The sequence below is a fragment of the Arachis hypogaea genome, chromosome 17 (genome assembly GCF_003086295.3).
Source record: "Arachis hypogaea cultivar Tifrunner chromosome 17, arahy.Tifrunner.gnm2.J5K5, whole genome shotgun sequence".
Taxonomy (NCBI): Eukaryota; Viridiplantae; Streptophyta; class Magnoliopsida; order Fabales; family Fabaceae; genus Arachis; species Arachis hypogaea.
This window is the reverse complement of record NC_092052.1, coordinates 32,464,492-32,482,778: the sequence shown is the minus strand read 5'-3', so window position 1 is coordinate 32,482,778 and position 18,287 is coordinate 32,464,492. Positions and strand designations below refer to the sequence as shown.

The 18,287-nt window shown below is 33.2% G+C and overlaps 1 protein-coding gene and 1 non-coding gene across 4 annotated transcripts; both read left to right on the top strand.

Annotated features, from left to right (window-relative positions):
- The first annotated feature begins 275 nt into the window (after window positions 1–275).
- On the top strand, window positions 276–3,483 carry LOC140180934 (uncharacterized). Of its 3 annotated transcripts, none has more exons than XR_011875120.1 (5): window positions 276–967; window positions 1,131–1,219; window positions 1,712–1,948; window positions 2,654–2,889; window positions 3,239–3,483. XR_011875120.1 is itself a non-coding variant. In XM_072222694.1 (4 exons), the coding sequence occupies exons 1-4, from the start codon at window positions 663–665 to the stop codon at window positions 2,234–2,236; spliced, it is 732 nt and encodes a 243-aa protein (XP_072078795.1). In that variant the 5' UTR covers window positions 308–662; the 3' UTR covers window positions 2,237–2,333. The 3 variants fall into 3 exon arrangements, 1 of the variants encoding a protein (XP_072078795.1); XR_011875121.1 differs by having other exon boundaries at window positions 308–967; window positions 1,712–1,964; XM_072222694.1 differs by lacking the exons at window positions 2,654–2,889; window positions 3,239–3,483 and adding an exon at window positions 2,136–2,333 and having other exon boundaries at window positions 308–967.
- Window positions 3,484–4,534: 1,051 nt separating this feature from the next.
- On the top strand, window positions 4,535–4,642 carry LOC112767736 (small nucleolar RNA R71). The gene has a single exon (XR_003185177.1). It is a non-coding gene; the product is annotated as a small nucleolar RNA R71 (small nucleolar RNA).
- The last annotated feature ends 13,645 nt before the right edge of the window (window positions 4,643–18,287 follow it).

Genomic DNA, 18,287 nt, shown 5'->3' with positions numbered 1-18,287 from the left:
TTATATATCTTACTTTTAAATATTTAAATTTTTAACCTTATTTTATAAATAAAAGAGAATTAATTTAATTATTAAAATTTTTTATTAAATTAGTATTTATTCGAAGATAGATTTTAAGTTAGTAATTAAACGGCATTTCAAAGATAATTACTTTATATTTAATTTAGTTTTAAATTATTACTTTATTTTATTATTTTATTAATAATTTTACTCTAAACAAAACTTTAATTTGCACTCCCAAAACACTAAACCCTAACTTAATCCCAATCCTACTTAAACCTAATTTTCTACCCTAACCCTCTAACACACAAACAGCAGCCACACAGCGGCCACACCCCTCACTCACTCACCCACGGTCACACACTCACACTCAATACACACAAAAAGAAACCTAACAGCAATTAGAAAAGAAATAAAAGAAAGAAAGGGGAAGAGGGGAAGCACGAAGAGGGAGAAAGGGGAAGAGAGAAGAAAGGAGATCCGACGATGAGAGAGGGTCGCGCTGCTGCCACCGTCAGAACCGTGAGGAGAGGGAGTCGCGCCGTCAGCCACGTCGCCGTCCATGAAGCCATCGCAGTCCGTGAAGCCATCGCTGCCAGCCGCGTCGTTACTGTCGTCGCCGGTTTTCACCACGCCTCGTCACCACCGCCGCGCCGTGCTCCATGCCGTCGCCGCCACTGTTTCGTCACAAGAGAAGGACGCACGAGGGAGGAAACAGAACCGCGAGGGAGCTCAGCCACGGAGAGAGGAGATGCGCGTCAGATCTGTCGCCGCGAGTCCGCCCATCGCCACACCACGTCGCCGACTGTGAAGCTGTCTCCGTCGCCGCTGCCGGAGGTCGCCATCGGAGCCGCCGCTCCACTTCTGTCATTCTTCTTTTTACAATGAGTTGCCCGCGCCTTGAACCGTGTTTCCTTTTTGTAGTTCCACATTGTCCTAGGTTCCCAGCAGCAATGTCTGCAAATGAGTGAGTGTGTGTGTGTGTGTTTTTTTTCTCCTTATTTGTTCATTGGGTCAGACATGATACTAATTGGTTGTCTTTCTTTTGTTTGCCTAATTTAGTAGTTTTCACCATGGATAAGACCATTCTAATGGCCTAGTCAGTTAATACCATTGTTTGCTCTTTTCAGATTAGCATCAACACCAGCCATGTTCAATAGCACACTCACAAAGGATGAAGCATTCTTGTGTCCTGTTGATGGATCCATTATGATAATAGGTACATGATGAGGTTGTAGCTGAATGTCACTATTCTAACTGTAAGACATCATAGTTGTTTGAAAGCTTTAGATTTTGTTTGTAACATGCTCTTCAATGCAAAAGCCCTTTTGAGTTATCTGTAGAGATTGGTATTGCACATGCTTCTTCTTGTGAAACTATAATGAATCTTGGAGAATGTTAAAAGGAGGGTTCAAACAAAATCAGTTAGCCATGAAACCTGATATACTATGTCAAGGAACTACTATTTATGCCTTAACCCTTAGCTGCTAGACTGAGTGGTTTTCCTTACTAGCTTGTTATTGTATTGGTGGTCATGAATTGTTTTTACTATTTCCTGTTTGTTAATAATTAACATCCATGGGTTTTGACAGACACTTTTATGTTAGTTTAGTTTGGTTTTGGTAATTGAAAAATAATTTCTCATGGATAAAATGAAATTTTGAATGTTTAACTCACCAATTGTTTATGAAACATCTCTATATGTGAACAGCGAGTCATCTGCCCTTCAACCGGAATGGATTCAAATTTTTCACAAATGCTGGTGGACTTGGAAAGACTGATATCAAAGACGTATTAGAGCGAGCTGCTGATATATACAATCAATTTACAGCTGAAAGTTTAGCAAATTCTGAGAGAAAGGCTTCATCATCTATTAAGCAAGTTGATTACATGAATGTATATACATCTGACCTAGTAAAGGCAGTTCGCAAAGCAGCGGGAAGCATAGGTATGTCTTGATATTGGTATGATAATAAATAGTTGTTTGGTAAATGGAGTGGTTAATAATGGAGTTCTAATTGGGATACATTATGTGTTATTATTTTTATTGTAGCATTTACAGTTTTTCCTCTGTCGTTTTTTTTAATGTTCTGATCCTATTTGCTAATCTTTTATATTGCATTGTCTACTGATAGAGAAGCCATTGGGTGGTTTCCATATAGTTGTTGATGCAGGCAATGGGCCTAATGCTGAAGTGCAATGTGCATTTGACTCTTTCTCCAAACTTAATATTTGATGTTTCGTTTTGATAATTAATCAGAAAAAGGTTCTGGAACCACTCGGAGCATTTACTACCGGTAGTCAATTTTTGGAGCCTGATGGCATTTTCAATTTCTGTTGTTTCAATTATGTTTTATCAGAAAGTTGACAATTCTATGGTGCCTGATTATTTTACTCTAGTGCCTTATTATTTTGATTCTATTTTTTGCATTTTTTTGGTGATTTTGATACTTTTTGTTTTCTTAAATTTTTGTGTTTTTAGGTAACTACATCATCATTATTAACATAGAAATATTAATTCAATTTTGTTATTGATTTTGTGTTTTTTACAATGCATTGAATTAGGATAGTTTGTATTGTGGAGTTATAGAGAACCGCTTTAGAATTTAGTTTACATAGAGCCCTTTGAAAGTGATAGTCACTGTGATGCTAGGTTATGGCATAAAGGCTTAGAAATCTAAGTTAAGGATTTAAGTACAACTTCAAGAGGCAATGCAAGATTGTGAGGAGCTAACAAAGAAAATAGATGTGCTCAAAGAAAAACTTAAAAAGCAACAAACACGCCAAAAGGAAGAATAAGCTCGAGTGAAAGCTCAATTGGAAGCTCAACAAGCTGTTGTGAACTCTCTCATAGCGCGCTTTGACAATGAAACAAACTAGACCTTAAAGGTACTCCTAAAGTTGCTTATGGTTTTAATACATTTTCGTAGATGATTCCCATTTTATATTAGTATATTTTAATTTGTATATGGATCTATTTATCACATTTTACTTGTGTCATGGTTGAAAAATGACAAATGTCCTATTATTTGGTTTGATAAATTTGGTTGGGTATGGCTGAGACATAAGTTGTGAATTGGTTGTGTTTGTTGGAACCGTGGACGGTGGAAATATCCAAGTTTTAGGGGAGGTTTTGCCGAAATTTTTCTAAACATTTTAGATAAAACTTAGTGAAAAAATTATAATTAGTGTTATATCTTGTTTCTAACTTTTTTGTTTTGGTTTTTCTTATTTACAGGAGTGCTGAAATGGTGACCATATGCTACCTTGAGGGCTCAAGAATGTTTTGATGCATAGAGACACTAATCTACGTTAGAACTTTTATGTTTTGGTTGAACTTTTATGTTAGAACTTTTATGTTTTGATTGAACTAATCAATGTACTCACTAGCTAATGTTATTTTGTTTCAAGACAATTTTAGCTAAAAGGATCTTGTTTGACTTATGTATATTTTTGCATATTATATACATGTAAACTTGCTTATTAAAATCGTTAATATATTAGTTAATTTAAAAAATAATTTAATAAATTATGCATGTAATTTGTAATAAAAAAAAGTTGTGACAAAATAATTAATTTGCTTTCGTAACGAAAGAAAAAAAATGTTACAAAATAATGTTACATTTTGTAACAAAATTTTTTGATAGAAAAAAATTGACTGTCACGAAAAATACCTTCAAGATCAAAATTTGTTACCACTTTTGTAACGGTTTCTGGTTTTTTGTATCAGAAAAAATTGTTACAAAATATGGTATTGAATTGTAACAGTTTCATTTTTCGTTACAAAAACTTTTTGTAACGGGACTTACTGCAATGGACCCTCTTTTTGTTACAAAAAACTTTTGTTTCAAAATTTTGACGTTTTGTAACAATATTTTTTGTTACAAATGCGCCTTTTTCTTGTAGTGTATGGTAGTGGCTTGAGATAGGTTTTTAATGGTGGTTTTAAGGGAAAAAAATTAGTTTCTAGAGCAGAGAATTTGGTTTCAAGAGAAGAAAGTCTTTGGTGAATTTGTTGTTGTATTGGCTAGGATTGTTGTGGTGAGGTGAAGTGAATTTGTTTGTCTTAATTGCCCCAACTAAAATTGTGGTGGTTCTTCCATCTGAGATTATAAGTTGTTGAGAAGGGGTCACTGGATGGTGGCTTTTGAAAATTTTTCATGTAATTTACTTGCTCCTCCTTGAACAACTCACATTCTTCCTCCTTGTGAGCTCTTCCACACAAGTTACAACTCACTTGTATAGCTATTGTTGAGACTTGTGTGTGTCCCATTTGCTGTGTGAGTGAGAAAATTTGTTGACATATTACTTTTGGAACATGCCAAAATAATATCCAGAGTGTCTATTTCCATCACTCCTCTCTTTATGGTTCTTTTAGAGGAATACAAGTATTAATTATGGCCACAATCTCAATAAATTCCAAAGCATCTTTAGTGACCTTCATATGCATGGATCCTCCAGCTGAGTAATCCAATAAAATTCTAGAAGCAGGAGTGAGTCCATCATAGAAGATTTAGAGTTGTACCCAATCAGCAAACATATTTTAAGGGTACTTTCTCGACATTTCTTTGTACCTTTTCCAAGCTTCATAGAGAGATTCTCCATCTTTCTGAGTGAAAGTCTAGATATCATGTCTCAGCTTTGCCAACCTATGTGGTGGAAAGAATTTGGTTAAGAACTTATTGATCAAATCATCCCATGTTGCAATGCTCTCCTTCGATTGAGTTTCAAGCCACTGCTTGGCTTGGTCCCTTACAGAGAATGGGAACAACATCAAATGATAAGCTTCAACCAAGACGCCATTGGATTTGACTATGTCACATATTTGTAGAAATTTAAAAATGAACAAATTAGGATCTTCTTGAGGACTCCCACTGAATTGGCAATTTTGTTGTGCCAGAGTGATGAGTTGAAGATTCAACTCAAAGTTATTTGCCTCCACAGTGGGCTTCACTATGCTACTCCCACAAATATTACTTGTGGGGGTAACAAAGTCTCCAAGAGTCTTCCTTGCATTGGCATTGTTGTTTGCCATGCTTTCTTGCTCAAGTTCCTCTTGAATTTTTTCATCTTGAATTCTAGATTTCTTCCTTAATTGCTGAAGGATTTGTCTTTGTTTCTCTGCATGCAAAAGTGAGAAAAAGCAAATAAAAAAGGTAGAATTCCCAATGTCACAGTGAAGAAAATTTCGAGTAAGATAAAAAATTAAAAAGACAGAAAAATAAAGGTCTAATGTAGGCAATCATTAACCGGTTTGATGTCAATCTCGGTTAATCCCCAGCAACGGCGCCAAAAATTTGATGCTGAATTTCACAAAAACCATAACTCGACAAGTGTACCGAATTGTATCAAGTAATACTACAGGAGTGGGTTATCGTTCCAACGAGGATTAACGGACTGAGCACACAAGAGTTAATCGATTATTCTAATTAGACAATTGCAAATTAGGGTTTCAGTAATATCAAATAGCAAAAACAAGATATTAAATGAAGGCAATTTATAAACTGTTGAGAAAATAGTATGAATGGAATGCTAAGGTTTCAGAGATGTTTAAAACTTCAAGAAAAATATTTTTCACTATCTATCTTGATCATGCATATATGTATCTTACGGTGAACCCTAATTAACCAAACCCTAATTCCTTGGCAATCCGGTTTTTCTTAACTTGAGAAATCGTCAATTCCTTGATCCATCAATTATGATAAGAGATAAAGCCTACGTACTGATTCATAAGCCACACAATTCTTAAGATTTAATCCCAATTGATTCAATGTCACTTATCAAGCCAAGTTCAAAACTTTTAGAATTGAGAGAAGACTAGAAGAGGTTTTCAAGCCTAATTCTATTAAACAATCCTTTTCAAGATGCACATAGAATTTAATTCAGATTCAAGCTATTTTCCAATAAATTGAAACCCTTGTCATGAAGAACAAAAACTAAATTTTTAAAAAAAAGCAATGCATAGACCAACAATAGAAAAGTAATAACATTAATCGATGATAATAAACAAAGCTCTTAACCTTAACAAGAGGAGATTAATTGCTCATGATAAAAAAGAAACCTAGAATTCAGATTGTAAAATGTCCGGAAGAAGCCACCCATGTATATGGCTCCTTTTCTTTTTATACTAACCCTAAAGTGAATTCAGAATTCAAAACTAATTCCCCAAAAGGAAATTAAATCAAATCAAATCTCATTAATTAAGTCTTCTCTTAGAGTTTTTTCTTCAAGATAAGCTCCCTTAATCTTCTCCATAATTTGCAATTAATTCTTGACTTCATGGACTTATGTTAAGCCTTGAATTACCCACTTAAGTGTTTGAAGAATTAGAGAATTTGGTGAGTGAATTAAGGCCCCTGGGAGTGGCCCATTTGGTGCGTGGAATGCACCCCTTCATGTGTGCAACACATGGCCTTTCCTTGGCATAGTTGGCCTCTATTTGATGCCCCAAGTGCAATGCACCATCATCCACATTGCATGCATGGCTCTATTTAGCATAATTTGCCTCTGTTTGATGCCCCAAGTACAACACATGGAGTCTCACATTGCACGCATAGCTTCCCTTGGTACAATTGCCCTCTGTTTGGTCCTCAAGTGCAACGCATGGAGTCCCACGTGCAACGCATGGCTTTTCTTTGCACCAATTGGTCTCTGTTTGATGTTCATGTTGCACGCATGGCCTCCCATGTTGCACGCATAGCTTCCTTTGGTGATTTCTTATCTAGGGAGATCTCTGTTCGGTCCATAGAATTCTCTATTTGATTCTCCTTCTTATGTCTCTTCTTTATGATGATTCCTAACCTCTTCTTCCTCCTTGATCTTTGCTAATTCTCCTCCAAACTCTCCTATAACAAATGAATTCAAACTAACTCAAAGTAATGCACATTAAATCATGAAAACATTGCTTTTCTATCAAGAATCATTAGCTTATTGAATAAAATTCTAAAGGAAAAATAACTAAAGATGCGGATGCATCACCAATCCACCTTAGTAGGATCAACCCCCCCCCTCTCAATGCCTCTGCAAACTTGAACCAATACAGAAGATTATTGAATATGTATCAAGTAAAGTATCACAATCTATTGCAAAATTAATAAAAAATATGAAATCGCAAAGCAAAAGATTACGACAAAGAACCTTTGGGTTGCGTTTGGAAGGGAGACCTCTCCCAGGACTGAGAGATAGAGAGTTGGAGACAGAAACTCAAAGATAGATACTAAATTAAATCTCTATATTGTGTTTAGTGTAAAGTATACTAGATTGAGTTATGTCTCAATATCATGTTTGGTTTAAGATAAATATACAAATTGAGGGGTAGATTTGGAATTTAAAAAGTTAAATGAGAGTATTTTAGAAAAAAAATTTAAAAAAATTTTAGTCTTTATCCCTAAAAATTTTAGTTCCATGTGTCTCCAATTTCTGGAGGTACTGAAGGGACTGAAATTTTGTGTCCCAAAATTAAAATTTTAGTTCCAGTCTCTAATTACTAAACACAATACTCAGTTCTAGTCCTCAGTCTCAGCCCAGACCCATAAAACAAATGCAACCTTGATGATTATAAGCTCCTCGATGTGGAGAATCCTTGATAGATTACTATGCATGCCTCCTAAGGCAAAGTATCACAATCTATTGTTGAGAATGGAGAACCCTTGATTGATTACGACGATGCGTTCCTTGATTATTACGAGGACGAAGGCGATGGTGGTGATTGGCGATGCCGCAAGCGCTCACAAACTCCGAGAGGGCAGTTGTTGTTTATGTCGAAGCTTAAGAAGTAGCTCATCAAGAAGGGCGACACTGGGAGACAGTTGGTGGCGACGCCCTCTTCATCCCTCTTCTTCAATTTCTTCCTCACTCACTTCTCCGTTCTTTGCTTCTCTCTTTCTCTTTCTCAATCTCTCTTTGAGCTATCTCTCTCCTCATGGCCACAATTGCAGGCAATTTTTACTATACCACCACTGCGTCTTCTTCTTCCTTTTTCACTTTTCTTTTGTTATTGCTGTTGGTGAGAGGTAATTCTGGGGCCGCGCCTGGTGTTGAGGTATTAATAATGGAATGAAGGTGATGGAAGGGCGATGATTATGTTGGAAGGACGCCTGGACAACGACGACGATGGCCATTTTTTAAGAAAATTGTAATTATTAATTTTTATAAAGAGTAAATCTATCCAAAAATTATTTTTTATAAAAAGATAATTTTAAAAATAATTGTAACATTAAGGACAATTTTAATTTTCATCCTAAACCAGGACCAAAAGAGTATTTATTTCTTTATATTATTTTAAACGAAGAGTTTGAAATATTTGATTCAGATATTTAGTATTTTTTGTTTTTATTTTATATTTTTAGTAAATATAAAACAAATTACTTGTTTTAATTTATGTTATTTAATTATTATTATTATTATTATTATTATTATTATTATTTGCATTAGTTTTATTTTTTTTTTAAAGAAACTGAATTCTTTAGTTATTTGATATGTTTGCAACCGAGAGTGCTTCATTTTAGGCAAATTTCTCACACCATGGCTCCTTCAAATATTCTCTTATCGTACTTTAGAGAGGCTGGATTTGAGCATGCGATAAGGCTCAGGGACTTTTGTTTCAGCAACACCCCGATATCCATATTTGTGGAGAGATGGCATTCGAATACGCACACGTTTTACCTATCATGGGATGGTGTTCCATCACACTCCAGGATGTGACATATCATCTTTGGTTGTGTATAAATGGAGATCCGATTGGTGGTTGCCTTCGAAATTTCCAGACGCACTACGAGAAACCAACATGCGATTGGGTAGCAAAACTATTGGTGGTTGTTTCTATTTCTATTTTTAGATTTTTATAAAGAAAAAAGAGAAAATAGAAGGTAAAAACAGAAAATAGATTTTTATTTTTTTTATTTTTTTTCCTTTACAAAATCCAGAAAATAAAAAATATTGAAAATAAAAACAGAAAATGAGAATACACCCTAGGATTTTTAGGTTAGGTTGTAATTTACTCTAAGTAAGAATTTAATCCAAGAAGACTTAAGAAAAGAATATCTTATAGTCACCAAAAAAAAAAAGAAAAGAATATCTTATGTATACTCATTCTAATAGTAAAATTCTCAAGTTACTTGAGTACTAAAAGTAGATATTTTAGGCCAAAGCACTATACATCATACATCTAAATTCTTAAGCTGCGTTTATTTATAAAGACGGGACACTGAGACACAAAATCATGTTTGATAGATGAGACATGAATAGAGATATTGTATCTAGAGACATTAAATTAGTGTATTTTGTGTCCATCCTAACAAGAAGGACACAAAGACATTAATAAGGGAAATAACTTATTTTTTATTCTTTTTTTATTATTTTTGTCAATTTTTTATAATTATATTTTTATTATTATATTTTTCTTCTCAAATTTTTGAATGAAAAAAAAGATAATAAATTAAATTTTTATAGTTTATTCTATTTTATCATCAAATAGAATACAAGAATACTAAATTGTGTGTCTCTATCTTTTATGTCTTATTTTCAATGTTTTGTCTTATCCTATTCTTAGGAACAAACACATCCTTATATATTTGTTTTTATAACTTATCTTTTATATTGAATTCGGAAGTACATTTTATTTTTTATTAAGATACGTTAGGAAATTTTGCTTTAAAACATAAGTATATATCTCATATTTAGTTTAAAAAATCTTATACAAAATTTTCGAACTTACGCTGTAACATTTTCCATTGCAAACTATTATTACACATTGTTTGGATATAAGATGAAAAATGAGAAAAAAAAAATAGAAAGAAAAGTGAATTTTTTTTTTTTTTTTGTTTGGATGAAAAGAAAATGAATAAAAAAAATAGAAAAAAAAATTTCTTTTACTTAGTTGAAAGGAAAAATAAGAAGAAAGAAAATTATAATAGAGTAAAATTACATTAATATTTTTACTTATATTATATATAAATTATAATTTATTATTACTTTTTCTATGTTACACAAAGAGTAAGTCTGTAATTTTACTCTTATTTGCTAACTCTCTATCAATTTTCTTTGTATGGTTGAGGTGAAAAATTTGACATGGACTCCACATCACATTTTTTATTTTTCATCTAATTTCTCTTCTCATCCAATTAAAGAAAAACTTTTTTTTTTATTTATTTTTCTTCTTTATATTTTCTTTCCTTTCAAATTTCTTTGATCCAAATATAGTGTTAAGATTTAAAAAGTTTTTAAAGTGTTTATCTCAAATTTTAAAAAAAAAATTATAAATACAATTCAACCTTCTTTTTATACAAATTTATTAATTTCATCGTCTTTTCCCGTCTCTCCCATATCATTCTTCTTTCATCACCGCTGTGACCCTTTTAAAATTTAGTCATAGTCCTATGTAAATTATCAATTTCATTAGGTAGTAGTTTAAAACATGAAATGGTATATACATGATTGTATTTTTTACTACTTGTATTAGGATATTTGATATACCATTAGGGTATAAACTACATTTCCAACTTAGCAACTTTTGATTCACCTTATTACAGATAAAGTTAAAGATTTTTTTAATTGTCAATTGTTAGTGTAATCTTACATATCTATCTTATGATCCAACATACAAAATTTTTATTAGATTCACTAATTGTGTACGATGTTTGTGAAGAATATTTTTGTTAAAAAAGCATGCTGATTTTTTTAAATTAATTTTTTATCCATTAAAACTTTCATTTAATTTGCTGCCAAGATAAAGGATTATCTTAACAAATACTCTTATTTGGTTAGAAAAATATTAAATAGTTGACTTTCAACTATCACAGAAAAAGAAATAGTAGAAATACGTTCCATAGAACCTTTATTCAACATCGATCAAAGCAACTGACTAGAAGAGCTTCCTTTACTCTCTTGGCTAAAGCTCTCTTCTCTCTCCTGGTAACACATAGTCAGCTGCTGTGAGAGGGCTGCCGCCGCCACCCCTACCTTGACAGCGGTGGCCCTTCACTCTCCCTCCTCTCCCTCAAGTCTCCACCTTCTCTGCCTTATTTCTCTCATCTCTCACCTTCTCCCTTATTCCCTTTGTTCCCTTCTTCCTTCTTCCATGTTCTTTGGGCATTTTCAATATAAAGATTTTCACTTTTCATCCACTTTCTTCTCTTATTTTTACTCCTATGTTCTATCCTTTTCTTCCTACTCTTTTTTCTTCTTTTGTTTTTTTGTTTTTCTTTATCTCTGTTTATGTTTTCAGTCTCTTTTTTAGGAATCTAGTTTTCAATAACCCTCTTGTGGTTAATATGCTTTTTTTTGTGGTGTCCCTTTTTATGAGTGTTTTGGTTGTGGCAAATCTTCATATATGCGAGAACAAAATTTAGAGAAAAAAAATTTTTCCATAAAGATGTTTACAAATCAGAAAAATGTTCAGATTTACTCTGACGAGGAGAAGACAAAATATCCAACTATGTTGTAACACATCTGTGTAGTTCTAGAAACAAGAAAAATTTTAATTTGTCTCCATTTTTATCATTTAAAATTCTTTGTAATCGAACATTGCGCCTCCTCCCATTTTATAGTTTAACTTTAACATAAAAAGATATTTATCTTATTTTTTAGTTGTAAAATTAAGTTTTTTTCTATTATTTATAAATGTCGTTTGGCTATTTTTATGAATGAAAATTTGTTTTTTCTCTAAAAAAAAAACATTAGTCAAAGTATATTTTCTTCATCATAAATTTTAAGAATCTTTATCCAACGCAATCATAGATTTCAGTCATACCTAACTTTATATCTATTTCAACACATTATTCATTTCTATTTTTCTTTTTTCTTTTAAATAATACATGCACTCATGAGTCCAGGGCTATTAAAATGTTAGGAAATATTAATCTACCTTTTCACAAAAATACTTTGGTTGAGACTAATGATTTTGTGAATGAATTTCTATAACCTGGGAGCCATGAACTTTGCGATTATCTTGTAGTTGTAGGTTACTATACTCAAACTAATGGGTGGAGTTTCTATCATATCTTGAGCGCTATTAACTTTATTTGTGTATAGTTAAAGCTTTTTAGCAATTTTTCACCAAAGAAAAAATTTTTAATTACCGAATAAACATCAGTACCTAAGAATATTATGTCCCAATAATGTTGAAAGAAAGTATTTGTGTACCCATCATCTACTAGAGCACTTTAGTTATTAATAGAAAAAGTTACTCTTTTAACTTCAAATGGAAAGATTTACCTTATTAACTATGTGTTCATGATATTGGTGATCTTGGTTGGTTTACAAAAGCTTCTATTAGATCTAAGTTGTGAACAAATCTTTAGAGTAATTTTCAGCCACATCAGCTATATTTCGTCAAAATTGTTTTTAGCAATGTGATATTGTTTTTACGGTTATTGTCCAAAAGATACAAAAAAATTTCTCTCCAAAAGTAACTAAAATAAATTAAATTAGTGATGCGCTTGTGTTATTGTGTTTCAAACTTTTTTTTATGGAAAAAAACTTTAATTTAAAGAAATAGTCAAGACACTTATAAATTATAGAATACACATTAAATCTAAAACTAAATAAGAAAATAAGATAAATTTTATGTTGAATTATGATTTGAGAAGAAACACAGAGTTTGATTACAAATAATCTTATAAAATAGAAACAAAGATGAATCACAATCTCTTTTGTTTTAAATTTTACATAGAAAATGTAACACAGAAAAATATCCTTTCTTCTTCTTTTCTAAATAGATCTAAAGGCTTTTCGAATTTCATAGACAAAAAATTTTTCTCGTTGAATCTTCATCTCAGATCTGTAATACCATATCTAAAACACCTATAAATAGGACCAATACACCACAAAAAAAAGAGAACAACTGCAAACGAATTATTTTAGATCTAGATCTGGATCTTTAATTTAGATCTCTGAAAAAAAAAAAGAACAAGCACAGAACAATAAACAATAAACAAAAAAGGGATACGAAGGAGAGGAAAAAGATGGGTGATAACAAGAAAACGATGGTAGAAAGATGTGGACAACGAAAAAGAATGACAGTGGTAAAAAGTGTGATTGGCGAAATGTGAGAGTGACATAGTAAAAAAGGAAGATGATGGATAGTTATGGAGGGGAAAGAAAAGAAGAAGAGTAGAGATGGAAGAAGATTTAAAGAGGGAAGGAAGTAGAGGAGGGTCACTGCAGTCCAAACTGAGGCGGCGGCGGCCCTCAAGGGGCTTCGTTCTTGTTTTTCAGAGAGAGATACGCCTTGGTTGCCTATGCAACGTAGTTTCAAACTTTTTTCTGACTTGTACTTAAATCACTAAGCAAACTTGAATTACTGAAATGCACTAATATTGTAATTGTGTTTTAAACTTAGTCCTATATAAAAGGGAATTATGAAACCTTAAAATCTTTTCTTTTTTGGTATTAAAACGGAATAGAAGTAAAAAAAAAAAAACTAATTACAAATAAGACGAGATAAGGTAGCTCCTTTAACTAGGGGTGTTTATAGGCCGGGTGAAACCGGATTTGATGTGACTCAGATTCGACCTGAAATATATATCGGGCCTATTTGTTAGACCCAAACCCGGCCCTAGACCCGAGAAAACCTACACACTTTCGGGCCATAATTATACCGAGTAAAAACCGGGTGAAAACCGAGCCGTTAACATTACTTTCTTGTAAGCTAGCATGTGAAAATATCTAAATTTCCAAGACTCCAACCATTATTGGACATGGTAAAATTCACTTGGAAAAATATAACAAGAACTAACCCTTTCCTAAAATTAAAGCATAACCACAATCAATACTAATATTGTCTAATAACACCAAATATTTAAATCAATACAAATAATATAATATTATGCATTAGTCTAAAGTCTTATGCATTTTAAACATAAAAAATTAACTTATAGTCTTATAATGACTAATAACACAAAATATTAAGATTTATAATACTTAAATTCCACATAAGAATAGCCATCATCCATCACTAATAACACAAAATATTAATTGTGTATGATGACCGGGCCACCGGGCCAAGTTCGGGTGACCTGAGCTATGGCTCGGACCCGACCCAAAATAATGACCGGGTCTATTTTTGAGACCCTTACCCGACCCTAGACTTGGTGAAATCACACCAAATTAGCCCCTAAAAGGTTCGGGGCCGGAGCGGGTCTTCGGGTCGGGTTGGACCATGAACACCCCTACCTTTAACATCCTCCAAGAGAATAGTAATAAATTCTAAATGGGATTATTCCAAAACAAAAATCCCTTCTCCAAATGTATGCTCATTTTTAATACTAGGCAATTAACACTCCTATTGCCTTCTCTAAATGTATGTACAAAAAGAATTGTCCAATTTCTTCTATTCATCTCATAAATTATTCTGATAATTGCATTGTTTCTCATAACATTTCTCTCCATTTATCAGGTTAATCACAACACTGGAGTCACTTTCAAGAATTATTTGCTTTAGCCCTAACTCCCAAACTAGGTTCAGGCCTTGGACTATCCCCCATCATTCTGTCTTGATATTATGGAATGCATGGTTCTAAAAAACCAGACCGGATTAGCCGGTCAGACTAATTTAACCGTAAATTGGTAGTATTAACGGTTCAGTTTATTGTCTAAAATTGTTCCATCAAAAATTGGATTTGAATCGCTAAACTGGTCAGGAACCGATCGGTCGAACCAGAATCGGAACTAGCCGGTTTCATCAAAACGATGCCGTTTCTTATGCTTTCTAGAAAAAAAAGGAGATGCCATGGCCCTGCCCCAAACCTCTTCCTAGTTCCTAGTTCCTTCAAAGCAAGTAAGCAACAACAACGAGCTACCCGTAACCCTATCCTCCACTGCCGTCATAAGGAGTGAGCATTGCCACCGTCTGTCGAGCTTCCACTGTAACCCTCTCCAACCCTTATTCGCTCTCAGACTCACCAATCGCAAGCGCGCAGCTTCTTCCTCGAGCGTTCGTCGTCTTGCCATCGTGCTAGCTGTCGTCTTCATCTGCTCTCCATTTTGCACTTTCTTTAAAAAGAAAAAAGAAACCCTTTCTCCTTCCCCTCAAGCAGGGCAGCGTAGGTTTCCCACTTCTCCTTCTCCTATACAAGTATACAGCCCCTACCCCCAAAACACAAGCACTAGGTTACTCCCCTACCGTCGCAAGGGTCTCACTCAGTACCGCCGTGCGTTGTTCTCAGACACCACCGTGTCTTCGTCCGGTCGTATGCAGCTCCGCACTTCTTGCAATGAAGCTTTCCATGTTCAGGGTGTAAGATATGCTTAAAACTATTTTTCATACAAAATGAATGTGGTTTGATCATTTCTAATGGATATAACTTATTGTGGGATGAGGTAGAGATTACTTTGAAGCTGTTGGGAAGGAAAGGAGGTTATTCCAGAACTATCGTTCTAAAAAACAAAGCAATTGCAGAGTTGACAGTGTTCATTCAGTGCCTTTTTTTCTGTTAATCATTATGCTGAACTTGTTAAAATTAGTTTGAAAATTTTGTTAATTTTTGTTGAAGCATGTTAATTATTGTGCTGATCTTGTTAAAATTATGTTTGAAAATTTTGTTAATCTTAGTTAAATATAGTTAATTTTTGTTAATTTTAGTGTGTTTATTTATATTTTATTTATTATTTTATTATAAAATAGTTATTCTGGTTAAATTACGGTTGAACCGGTTAGACTAATAAATCAGTAAATCAGTTACTAGAATAGTTGGTTTAAGTATTTTTTTCGTCCTTAAGGTCTAAGGCCAAAATCAAAATTGTCCCCAATATTTTTTTGTTATTAAAATCATCCTCAATGTTATAAAACGTTATAAAATCGTCTTTTTTTACTTCAATTATATTTTTTGACCAAATTACCCTTAATTATTAATAAAGATAATATTAAAAAAACCTACCCCACCCCACTCCCAGTATCTCTTCGTCTCTCCCCCCTCCCCACACCCCCCAATTCCCTTCCTCCCACCCATCCCAAATCCCATCCCACCACCATCATCAGCTCCCAAAAAAAATTAAATCCCATTTCATCATCACCATAATTACACCATAACAACAAAATAAATCTGCTTCATTATCATCACTGTGATTACACCATAAATCTAACCACAAAATAAATTAACAATCCAATAATAACAACAAGATCCACAAAATTAGCAATAACATAAATTAAAAAAATTTAAAAAAAAAATTATGTATATGTTCTTTAAAAATTAAAAAAAAATAAGAAAAAAAGGAAGAACAAAAAAGAGAGAAAGAGAGCCCCCTTTTGAGAGAGTAACGACCCTTTTTTTTCTTTTCTTTAGTGCCCTTCTCGTTCTTCAGGTGAACACAAAGAATGTTGTTCAAATTAACCACAAGAAAATCCATCATCTCTTTCAAAGATGCTCACTGATATAATCTCTCTGCTAAAAATATCACAAGAAACTTTATAGGAGAAGATCAAAACTGTCATCGATGACATGCGAAAGCAGTTTTTTTCTTCGAGTTTGGAGTGAGACAGAAACTGAACTTGTCATCCCCTTTCTATTCGCAATAGCCCCCTCCCAGAGTCGTTCTCTCATTTCTCAATTCAGTAACCTTCTTCTCAAAAAAATGCTTCCAATTCGTCGTTTAATTCCGCCGTGGATAATGGTGATGGTGATGGATAATGGTGATGGTGATGTGATTCAATCTTTGTTTCTGTGATAATGGTGATGGTGATTATGATAATGGTGATGGTGATGGTGATGAGAAGAAGATGAGTGGGATTAGTGGTGAGGAAGAGAAAGAGATTGGGACAAAGAGAAAGAGAAAGAGGCTCGGTGATGATGAAAAAAGTGGTTAGGAGTTAGTCATAAGGGAGAAAAGGAGACTGAAAGAAAGAGAGAGAGAGAGAGAGAAAGAAGCTCGGTTATGATGATGAAGTCTGAAGGGGGGTTGGGGATTAGTGGGGAAGGGAAGGGTTTTTTTTTAGAGGATAAATTGTCTTTAAAATGTTGTTTATGGATAAAATGATGATTTTATAACATTTTATAACGTTGAGGATAATTTTAATAACAAAAAAAGGTTGGAAACAATTTGAATTTTCATCCCGAACTTTAAAGACGAAAAAAGTACTTAACCCAGAATATGATGACTGGTCTAGTTAACCTTTACGGAATGGGATGCTTTTATTTTCTGGGTCAGTGAAAAAAATGTGATGCTTACAGGCAATGAAATTAAAATAGGTTGATGGGCTTTCACAGCACATGAATGGATTGGGCTTGCTTAGGTATTAGGCTTTGATTGTGCTAATTGAACAAAAAAATTAATGAATTACCAAAACAAAAAATTAATGAATTCCAACTAAAAGCAATATGAACTAAAGGTATTCGAGAATATTAGTGTGTACCCTATTCTTGATTAAATAGGCTGAATGGCTGATGGTTCTCACATGCACATGGATAGATTGGGACTCTATTTTGCTAATTTGATAAAAATAAATTAATGAATTCTAACTTACCAAAAAAAAAAAAAAATTAATGAATTCTAGCTAAGCAATATGAACGTTGGAAAACATTAATGATAGTTGGTTGGTTGAATATTAATAATGATTGGTTGAGCATCGTTAAAGTGTTTTGAGAATATTGGTATAGACTATATTTTAATGATCCACATCTAATATTAAAAGATTTTTGTCGAAGTTATTCCATCTATAGGTAAGACGGTAGTAAATTTTTAAAGACAGTGCCTAAAACGATTTGTGATCAACTTGTTTTAATATTTCTTTAATTTATTTGTCTACAAATTGTATTTGTATCTAAAATAGTTAAAATATTTTAGAAGTATATTCCAAGTGATGCATCCTAAAAGTTAAGTGGTGAAATGATGAAAATATAAACATAAGAGAACAATGAACTGGACAAATTTTATGAATTTTCATTTATAAGTAATAGAAGTGACTATAAAACATAATCACGCTTCGTTACAGTATATCTTGAAGACAATGAAATGAAAAAAAAATTACAGGACAATACAAACAATGCACTATGAAGCCCAAGCCCCTTTTTAACCAGACAATTTTTAATTGAGAAATGTTAGGGGCTAACAACTTTTGTGATTTGTAGTCATCAAATAGTCATCAATAATGGTTTTAATGGTGTGAAATTGGTGTGAGATTTCATCCAGTGACTCATTTTTTTTTTGCTAGTTACATGCAAGCCATAATTTAACAAAATTGCTGCCCCCTAATCTTAGTCTTTTCCTTTTTAATTATCGCTGCCGAAATAACATTCATTATACCTAAATTATTTCTCAAACAGAAATCACAATCAGACGTGAAAACCGAAAAA

Excerpts from the sequence above, each read along its gene's own strand:
- LOC140180934 (XM_072222694.1), top strand. The coding sequence starts at position 663 with ATGCCGTCGCCGCCACTGTTTCGTCACAAGAGAAGGACGCACGAGGGA. Across the intron at positions 1,220-1,711 it reads TGGATCCATTATGATAATAG|CGAGTCATCTGCCCTTCAAC; the intron begins GTACATGATGAG and ends ATATGTGAACAG. Across the intron at positions 1,949-2,135 it reads CAAAGCAGCGGGAAGCATAG|AGAAGCCATTGGGTGGTTTC; the intron begins GTATGTCTTGAT and ends GTCTACTGATAG.